Source organism: Chenopodium quinoa, unplaced genomic scaffold (genome assembly GCF_001683475.1).
Source record: "Chenopodium quinoa cultivar QQ74 unplaced genomic scaffold, ASM168347v1, whole genome shotgun sequence".
NCBI classification, from domain to species: domain Eukaryota; kingdom Viridiplantae; phylum Streptophyta; class Magnoliopsida; order Caryophyllales; family Amaranthaceae; genus Chenopodium; species Chenopodium quinoa.
This window is the reverse complement of record NW_018742681.1, coordinates 3,841,237-3,852,032: the sequence shown is the minus strand read 5'-3', so window position 1 is coordinate 3,852,032 and position 10,796 is coordinate 3,841,237. Positions and strand designations below refer to the sequence as shown.

Below are 10,796 nucleotides of genomic sequence, written 5' to 3'. Positions count from 1 at the left end.
TTTTATTATTATTTTTGATTTTTTTTTTCCAAATCACATCCCGACATGTGTATATTAAACTTATATAAAAAATACCTGCTCAACAGGTCACCGGTCACTTGAGAGTGTTATGAGCGGAAGGATTATAAGTTTGGATTAATAAAAAAAATCCAAAGTTGGGATTAATATTTGCAGATGAGACAAAGTTGGGATTAATCATGACAATATTTCCAATTTTTAATGGTTGATTAGGAAACGTAAGGCCATGTGATTTGAGAGTTGGAGAGAGAAAGTGGGGACCAATATTTTGAGGAAAATAGTGGGAAATGAGGGGAGGCCCACTTATTTTGGCGGGGATTCATTTTTCCCACCAACATTTTCTAACCAAATTTTAAAATTTGGAATTCACTTAAAAATTTTTCCGTTCATGAGGGCGTATTCACATAACTAGAGGCTTATAAATATAAGCCCCAACCATTCAAAGTTTTGTTCAAAAGATTACATCCTAAACTGTTCACAACTTTCATCATGAACTTTAATTACAGAAATGTACCAATCCTACAAAACTAAGCACTAAATTAATCCATTTAAGTCCATATATATATATATATATATATAAAACTACTCCCTAAACCCAGTTAATGCTAAGCAGACATCATCATCATTAGCTTGTTGCGTTGTTCCTATCCACAAGAGCAGCTCCTCCGGCACATAGCCACAAAAAATGACAGCCACCACTGCATCAGTCCCTCTGCAAATAAAAAAAAAAAACCAAAGTTAGCATGGCAGAAATATTTAACGAAGACTTTATGAGCTTGAACAATTATTAATGGAAGAAAACAACACTAAAGGTACTACAAAGGATGATGAAGACAGTAATGATGATTTTTTTCACTTACTGTGGAAGGAGAAGGCAACATGCATCAACAAACTGCCAACACTAAGCTAAGATCAGAAAGCAGTTAACTTTGCAAAGGAAAAGAGAGATTTGTGATGCTATTCTCATGAAAATGCAAGGTGGGATTGTACCAAGAGGTTTCATGGCAGAACTTGGAAGAAGATTTGACTTGCACAGGTCAATAATAACAAGATTATTCAAGAATATATCAACACAATTGGCAGAGGGGAATGTCGTTAATGTCAGGTCAAAAATTTTTGGAAAAGTTTGGGAGAAAACCCATGGAGATCTCTAATGAATGGTTACAATATGTTCCCTTATACAAGAGAAGCTATGCAAGTGCTCTCAATGTTTCACAGATAACAATTCATAACTTAAGGAAAAGAGGCAGAATCAGAACACTTACAAGCACAACACATCCTGCATTGATAGCAAACCACAAGGTAAAAAGACTCAAATGGGCATTAGCTCACATCAAACCTGCACCACCAAATGAAAATCCAATATTTGTTGACATGTAAATGAAGGGGACCCTTACATGTGCCTAAAGTCTAAAAGGTTTAAACTTAAGGCAATGTTTATGGCAATAATAGGTGATTAGGGGATTTTTACCCCGCCACGTGGACCAATCAAGACCCTCCACGTGTCATCCACGTGGACCAACCAGAGTCCGCCACGTGTCATTTAGTGAAGAGTCCAAAGTGGACCAATCAGGGCATGACACGTGGCAGACAGATATCTAACTAGGAATGGCTGCCTTCAAGGCCCAAACTCCTAGGAAGCCCAATCAGTCCTAGGTTTCCGTAACCTAAGACTGGGCACATACTTCGAGACCCTATAAAAGGGAGATGTTCCCACATGGGGAACGACATTCACAAACATTCAGTGAGAGCATTAATTGCAGAATTAAACACACTTGAGAGTTTACACTCGGATATTGAGGTTGTTTGCTATAGCTGGATGATCATTCCTCTCCTAAGAGGAACCTGATCCCATTTACATTCCGCGCTTTTTACATCCGAACGCGTTCTAACTTGATCGTCGGAGGCGGATCTCCCACCAACTGGTGTCTCCTTTGTTTTGTAAGTACAGGCGCCTAGAATCTAGTCTTGGAATTATCATTCTCCCGGAGAACACAGAAAACCCCGAAACATTTGGCGTCGTCTGTGGGGAGTGTACTTCTGAGATGGCTTCACATGAGTCTGTACCACCTCCTAAGAGAAGCAGCCCTCGGCCGAAGTCCAGGTTTACTTAGACTAGGACAACGGTGACGACTTTGACATCGATACCTATGTAGCTGCAGATGGTTCACTTAGAACCAAGCGCACCCGTCCTTTGGAAATAAAGGAAAGGGCCAATGATCAAGCTGGTCCAAGTGATCCAACTGTATAGCCGACTGGACAAAACTAGGCGGCCGAAGGCGCAGCTCCAGTTACCAGAAATGAGCTCATGGAATTTATGACCAGCTTCAAAGTGGAAATTAAAGACTTGATCAACAAGCAGACGGCTATCTCTGGCAGGGGACAGTCGGCCAAGAAACCTTCTTACTCAAAGAAGAAGAAACAAGTATAGGACCGAGTGCCTACTCCCCATCCTAAATCAAAGGAGGAGAACCAGCCCTTGATTGACTTTTCTAAGATCCGCTTCCCTAAGACAGAGAAGAGGAAGGCCATCCGGCATGTTCAGGCGGATGGTTCAAAAAAGATGTATTCTAATGCCCGGCTGTTAATCGAGCATAAGAAAAATCAACAAATGTCTGAGTCTGCTTCAACGTCGACTTACCCAGACAGCTTTAAGAATGCCTCAAATGAGGTATTCGCAATCAACCCGAGAGGGTCAGTCAGGCGGCCTGTCCGTCCACTCTGGCCCTCAAATGATCCATTCGGCCCTGTATGTGCCTCACCAGCCATACATGTCGTACAGGCAACAATACATGCAACCAACCCTCTTTGGGGGGGCAGGCGGCACAAAATGTCCAACCTTTGGACTGGCAGCTCCGTTTGCTAAGGCTTGAGGAACAACCCTCTGCGTTCTCCTAGGAAATAACCGAGGCTGCACAGCTGGCCAAGTTTAAAAATGTTCTGGTAGGTACCTATGATGGTACCATCAATCCGGAAGATCACCTTATGGCTTACACCAACCTTATGTATTTACAAAGGCTGGATGATGCCGCATGGTGCCGATACTTCCCGGCCACATTAAAGGGCGTCGCCCAACAATGGTTCGGCAACTTGCTAGTTGGATGCATCAAGAATTTCAAGACGCTTGTGTACTTGTTTGCGTCTAACTTCTCTATGAACATCCATGCTAAGAAAACAAGTTTGGACTTGGGTGCTATTCAACAGGGAGATAGAGAAGGGCTTCGGTCATATATTAGGCGGTTCAATCTGATGAGAATTCAGATTCAAGGGCTATCTGATGAAGTGGCTTATACAGAATTTTCAAAGGTCTGAAAGACGGGGAGACCTTTAAGTTCGACCTCGTCAGAAAGAGGGTTTCTACCCTCCAAGAGGCACTGATGGAGACGGACGCTTATATACAGGCGACCGAACTCTGCAACATCAGTAAGCAGTCGGACTCAAAGCGGTTTGACAAAAAAGAGAGTCGGCCATCACAACCGGCTAAGAAAGAAGAGAATAAAAAGAGAAAAGAAGTCTGGGCGGCCGACAGCTCTGAGCAGCCGTCCTAGAAGAAAAAGAAAGAATCTAAACCATACACCCTCAAGTATGAGTTTAACAAAGATTGTTACTCCATCCTCATGGAGATCAAAGACCGGGTGACCATTGAGAAGCCGGCTGCAATGAAAGGTTCCGCTAAAAATCGGAACAAAAACAAGTATTGTCATTTCCATGAGGACATTGGCCATGACACCAAAGACTGCTATAGTCTCAAGCAGCTTTTGGACCGTCTGGCTCACAAAGGAGTGCTTAAGTCTTATATTCTAAGGTCCAAGGTTACTCTGCAAACTAACCATGGGCATTCGTCCAAAAAGAGGCCTCAACCTGCTAATAGTTCGGACACTGATGAAGAACCGATCTATACAATAGCAAGAGGCTTTGCTGAAGGCGGCCAAACCATCCGGGGTACCAAGGACTACATCAGGCTGCTGGATGTCAGCTCAGTTGATGAGGGGCAGGAATCCGAGGACACTTTCCCTGAATTTATCATCACTGAGAAAGATAGGGGCAAGGTCAGGAGGCTGTATGATGACCCCATTATCATCGAATGCAAAGTGGCCAACTAGAAGGTAGGCCGAATCCTCATTGACACCGCCAGTTCGTTTGATCTCATCAGCCACAAGTGTCTGGCAAAATTGAAGTACAAGCCAGGCAGCATGCACAAGGTGTCTCACCCCTTAGTTGGATTTGGGGGTGGAGTTGTACATCCGGTAGGCCGGATAGATCTACCCATCCGGCAAGGGGAGAAGGACACCACATGGTAGTCTGGTTCTTGGTCGTTGAAGAGCTGACGGCCTATAACTTGATATTGGGTCGTCCCACTCTAAATGAATCAAAAGTTGTTATCATCCCATCCCTTATGCACCTTAAGTTTTAGAAGGATGATGGGTCTGTTGGCTCCTTAAGCAGAGATCAGAAGACAGCTAGAGAGTGCTACCTCTCGGACGTCAAGCCTACGGCGGCCGAATCCGGCTAGGGCAATGAACTAATAAACCTCGATGAAATCAAGGATGCTACGCTTGCTCTAAAAGCAGCCGGAAAAAAGAGAAAGGCCGACCAGTTGGTGGCCATTAAAAAAGAAAAACAATAGCAAACACTGATCGGGGAACGGTTGGATGAATTCCGTCCCCAGCCAGCTGGTGAACACATTGATATTGCTCTGGACGACACACGACCAGAGCGAACTGTTAAGGTTAGGAGGGCTGCTTTAGCAAACTTGGGTGCAGACTTGCACAATTTGTTAAAAGAATTCAAAGACATTTTTGCCTTTGAAGTAGAAGAGATTGCTAGGCATAATGTAACACCCAAGAAATTCCTTTCCTTTAAAACCCAATTTTACCCTTTTAAAATACGAAGAAGGAATATCTAAGACATTACCGCCACCATGATAGCGGCTAAGACTATTATCAAAGACTCACACAGCGGAAGACTATCTTTAAAATTATTAAAAAATCAAGTCAACTTTAAAAAGTCAAACCAAATGAAAGTAAAAGTCAAACAAAGTCAGACGAAGTCAACCTACAACTTGGAACCATTGTAGGCCCTTAAATCAACAATATTTAAAAACCTTTGCGTTAGTCTCATGATCAATATAAATAAATAATATTTAAAGCAAATAAAACACATCACATTCCTATGCGAACTAAGCATGATTCGCTCTTCACTCATGCCCTTCAAGAATACGCTTCATCACCTGAAAAGCTTCTCTCTACTTGTCCCCACTACTCGCCATTAAATATGGGTCGTCGTAGGGCCATGGTAAAGACAAGACCAACAAACATGCAAACACACAATCAGCAAAGCTGAGTACATAAGCGTATTAAAAACACACTAACATGCTTTCATCCTATCAACACACAACTTACCTTGTTGCACCTATTCACAAGCACACAAGACATCTATCACCTAACTAGACAAATACTAATGTTCATTTGATTTTGATTACGAATCGAACGGGTTTCCCCTTAACCTGCCCCAATAAAGGGGTACTAACACGAGAGCTAACGTGAAAGTATACAATAAACCACTCGTAAGTGGCGGAATTCCTGTGCATAATAAAAAGGAAAATACAGCGTAATGTACTCCCAGTAGAAGTTATGGTCAAATATAAATTCGCATAACTCCCCCCCATATGTTCATACTAAAGGTATATACGTTCCAAGAGTTTTGGTGCATAATTTCTTTCACTTTACGTTGTTTACATATTATTAGACTTGTGATGACTCTCAAACACAACACAAATCAAACACTACAATTTATTCAAGCATTCAAACATACCAATTTAAATTCTTTATTAATTAGAGACCACATAAATTTATAGTTGAACCCTTTTTAAATTTACCTTGGTGTCAAAGACACCTTAAACGCATAATGCGCCACAAATCCTATCCCTCGGTGTTTAAAACACCTTAAGTGCACGTAGACACCAAAATATAATTTAATCCTCGTGTACATAGACACTTAAATAGCTCCTTCCTCATGCTGATAGCATCAATAAAATTATATGAACCATAATAAAATTTCCTTTTCATATTCTCAACTAAATTAAACATTTAGTTTAATTAAACATGCTTCCTAACATGCCCATAATAAAAGTGTGGTTCATATCCAACATGCCAATATAATTAATTCCAATCACCAATTCACCATGAGAATTCATACATCACAAATCATTCACCAACATCAATCCAATCAACACATTCCATCCAACACCTATCATGATACTACTTGGAATTAATTAAACAAAGCCTAGCATGCTTCTATACACTTAAGTAATTACTAAGTACGCGAACGTACCTTGAATATGATCTCAATATCGCCACGATTAAATAAAATCACTCACTTGGAAATCTCCTACAAACCAAAATTACAAAGAAGTATTAATACCTCTTTCACACAAATTTCCAGCAATATATACTCTCTTAAATCACTCATAAATCGTCTAAAATAATCTGAAATTTAATTTAAACCCCTTACTTTTATTCCCAATTAATGGGTAATTAAAAACCTCTTTTAAGAAACTTAATTAAGGCTTATATATAAAACTTCCAGCATTATTAAAACATCTTAAATTGTAGTAATTAAGTTTTAAAACACCTATTTTTAACAATTTAAATCATCTACAATCAAATCCCATCAATAATCATTAATTTAGAAACCTAGGGTTTTCAATTTGGGGCTTTTTAATTCAAAACCAAAATCTGAAAATTTATATACAAAATACTTATTATTAAACATCATAGAATTGCCACAAAACCCAAAAACAATAATTTAATTTAGGTAGATTTAATTAAAATAAAAAAAACAACATATATTTTTTTTTTATTTTTTTTGTAAACCACCGGCGGACAACCACCAAGGCTGTATGCCGCCGCCGCCTAGTGGCTGCTGCTGCCGGCGAGTGTTGGCGGTGGCCGGCCGGTGTGTGTGGTGGTGATTAAAAAAAAATAACATAAATTAAAATTAAGGGGAAGGGGAAAAATTAAGTAGAAAAGAAAATAAGAGGAGAGAAAGTTTACCTTTGGGTGCACTCCACCTTAGGCATATGATGGGTATTTATACCCCCTCTCAATCCTTCCTACTTAAAAATTCTTTTACTACGCTTAATGATCCTTTTCCTAGTCAAACTTGTATTTTGACCTTCCATAAATATAATTGACTTTAAACTTTATCTTTTTATAAAATAAAATGCCCCAATATTTTTAAATCATACAATAAAATGTTTTCATGATTATTACATAATTTAATATACACTTTTAATAAAAATCATTCTTTTTAAATTAATGAAAAACCCTAAATAATTCATTTCGAATTATTTAAATACTTTTAAGAAAATACTTATTTAAATTAAAATACGTATAAAAATACGGGATATTACAGTATACCCTTCTTAAAAGAAGTTTCCCGAAACTTGGGTAACAAAATTCAAAATTGATTCCTCACTTTGTATATTTTGCTGTAGTTTTTGTCATACTTTTGCCTTTAACATCTCTTTGAAATCAAAATTTTTCAAAATAACCATTAAAAATGTGCAAAAAGCACAAAAATAACTGAAAATGCGGGAAAAAGCGCGAATTTCTACCGCTTTCTACCCCCTTAAAGAACACGAGTTACGTCCCCGTAACTCACCATACCTTAAACAACTCAGGATATTTCTTCTTCATCTCATCCTCGGCTTCCCAAGTTGCTTCCTCATACTCTTGGTTAGACCATAACACTTTGACAATCTTAACTTCCTTATTGCGTGTACTACGCACTTTACTGTCAAGGATCTTGACAGGTCTTTCCTTATAAGTTAAGCTTTGATCTAACTCAATAGTTTCTAGTTGTAGCACATGTGACTTATCAGGGATATACCTTCTTAACTGAGATACATGAAATACGTCATGCACTTTACTTAGTTCTATAGGTAAGGCCAATCAATAAGCCACTTTGCCTATCCTTTGCAATACCTCATATGGACCAATATACTTTGGGCTAAGTTTTCCTTTCTTTATAAATCTCATTACACCTTTAATTGGTGACACCTTTAACAATACTTTGTCACCGACCTCAAATTCCTCCTCTCTACGCTTCAAGTCTGCGTAGCTCTTTCGTCAATCCTGCGCCGCTTGGATCTTAGTTTGAATCTCCCTCACTTTCCTAACTGTATCCTCGATCATTTGAGGCCCTAGAATCATTGTTTCACTTATGTCGTTCCAACATATTGGACTGCGACACTTTCTTCCATATAATGCCTCAAATGGGGCCATGCCAATACTTGCATGGTAGCTATTATTATAGGAAAATTCAATTAAGTCCAAGCTATCTTTCCACCCCCCTTGGAAATCTATTACACAAGCTCTCAACATATCTTCCAAGGTTTGAATGGTTCTCTCAGTTTGCCCATCTGTGGCAGGGAGAAAAGCTGTACTCATCTTAAGCGTTGTACCAAAGTTTTCCTGCACACTCTTCTAGAACCTTGAAAGAAACCTAGAATCTCTGTCAGACACTATATCCTTTGTAACTCCATGTAATCTCACCACATTTTTTATGTAAGCTTTTGCAAGTTGTTCCATCTTCCAAGTATCCTTCATTGGTAAAACCACTGCAGATTTTGTGAGTCTATCCACCACTACCCAAATGGTGTCATTTCCACTCTTTGACTTTGGGAGGCAAGTCACAAAGTCCATTGAAATACAATCCCATTTCCATCCAGGAATTTCCAATGATTGTACAGTTCCTTACGGTCTTTTGTGTTCTATCTTCACTTTCTGACAAGTTCGACACTGACACAAATTCCATAATTTCATTCTTCATTCTGGGCCACCAATACACCTTTTTCAAGTCCTTATATAGCTTGTCCCCTCCTGGGTGTACTGAGTATGGTGTATTGTGACCCTCTTCCATCAACTTTCCCTTCACCTCCTCACATTTTTGTGGTACACACCAACGGCCTTTGTATCTTAAACTCCCATCTTCATGAATTTTGAAATCCATGGCCTTTCCTTAATTTATTTTCTCCCGAATCCTATCCAACTTTACATCTTCTTTTTTATTTTCTCTTATCTCATCAAATATTGTTGGTTGAATACTCAGATTCGCAAGTATGCTTGCTAGTACTCCCCATTCTACCACCTCTAAATTCATCCTCCTCATTTCTCTACATAACTCATCCGCCACTATTAAAGTATTCAGTCCATGACTGGTTTTACGACTTAGAGCATCTGCAGCTACTTCCCTTCATGATATTGTATGTCTAAGTCATAATCCGTCGTATATTCTAACCATCTCCTTGGCGTGAGTTTAAATCCCTTTGAGTGAAAATGTATTTCAAACTCTTATGGTCTGTATAAATCCTACATTTCACCCCATACAAGTAGTGTCTCCAAATCTTTAGCGTAAATATAATTGCAGCTAATTCTAAGTCATGAGTAGGGTAATTTACCTCATGAGTATTTAATTTTCTTGATGCATATGCAATCACCTTCCCATTTTGCATAAGCACACAACCCAAACCATTCTTGGATGCGTCACTATATACATCATAAACTCCACTATCGTCTGGTAGTGTAAGAACTGACGCTGTGATTAGCTTTTGTTTCAAGAGTTGGAATGCTTCCTCACACTTATCATCCCATTCAAACTTTTTGTCCTTTTTCATTAGAGAGGTCATAGGTTTAGCAATCTTCAAGAAATCTTTCACAAAACGCCTATAATACCCTTCTAAACCTAAGAAACTCCTAACGTCATACATTGTTTTTAGCGTAGGCCAACCCTTCACCGCCTCAATCTTTGCTGGATCTACATCTACTCCCTCTTTGGACACAAAGTGTCCTAAAAACGCCACTTTCTCCAACCAAAACTCACACTTAGAGAACTTTGCGTAAAGCTTGTTTTTCCTTAGTGTTTGCAGAACTTCCCTTAAGTGTTCTACATGTTCCTGTTTACTCTTCGAGTACACCAGTATATCATTTATGAACACGACCACAAACTTGTCCATAAATGGATGAAACACCCTATTTATCAAGTCCATAAAAATTGTAGGAGCATTCGTTAATCCAAATGGCATTACTGTGAACTTATAATGTGCATACCTCGTTCTAAATGCAGACTTGGGAATATCCTCATCTGCAATTTTAAGTTGATGATATCCAGACCTTAAATCAATCCTTGGTAATGGGTACTTGTTCTTTATGGTGACCTTATTTAACTCCTTATAATCAATACATAACCTCATACTTCCATCTTTCTTCTTTACAAATAACATTGGCGCTCCCCATGGTGATGCGCTTGATCTGATATAACCTTTTTCTAACAAATCCTGCAATTACTCCTTCAACTCACCCATCTCTGCATGTGCCATTCGATACGGTGCCTTGGAAATTGGTGCTGTTCTTGGAACTAGCTCTATTGTGAAGTCAATTGCCCTCTTGGGTGGCATTCCATGAAATTCTTTTGGAAACACATCAAGAAACTCATTTACTAATTTTATATCCTCAGGCTTAGTTGTCTCCTCATGCTCCATATTCCTCACATTATAAAAATACACTAGATACCCCTTCTTAATATACTTTGCCAATTTCAACACGGATATGATCCTTGGGCTCTTTGTTTCACCATGCATCCAATATGTCACCAACTCATTATCAGCTGTACTCATTTTCACTTTCTGTGATCGACATCTAATCTCTGCATTGTACTTGCTCAACCAATCCATTCCCAATATGACATCGAAGTCACTCAACCCAAATTCGATGAGA

At 39.1% G+C, this 10,796-nt stretch overlaps 1 protein-coding gene across 1 annotated transcript; it reads right to left on the bottom strand.

The window, feature by feature from the left end:
• Window positions 1–600: 600 nt before the first annotated feature.
• Window positions 601–9,033, bottom strand: LOC110722353. Its single transcript, XM_021901628.1, has 6 exons — window positions 8,782–9,033; window positions 8,515–8,699; window positions 8,193–8,325; window positions 7,689–7,919; window positions 1,284–1,297; window positions 601–730 (listed from the first exon to the last, which is right to left on the bottom strand). Exons 1-6 carry the CDS (start codon window positions 9,031–9,033, stop codon window positions 601–603), a joined length of 945 nt encoding a protein of 314 aa, XP_021757320.1.
• Window positions 9,034–10,796: the final 1,763 nt, after the last annotated feature.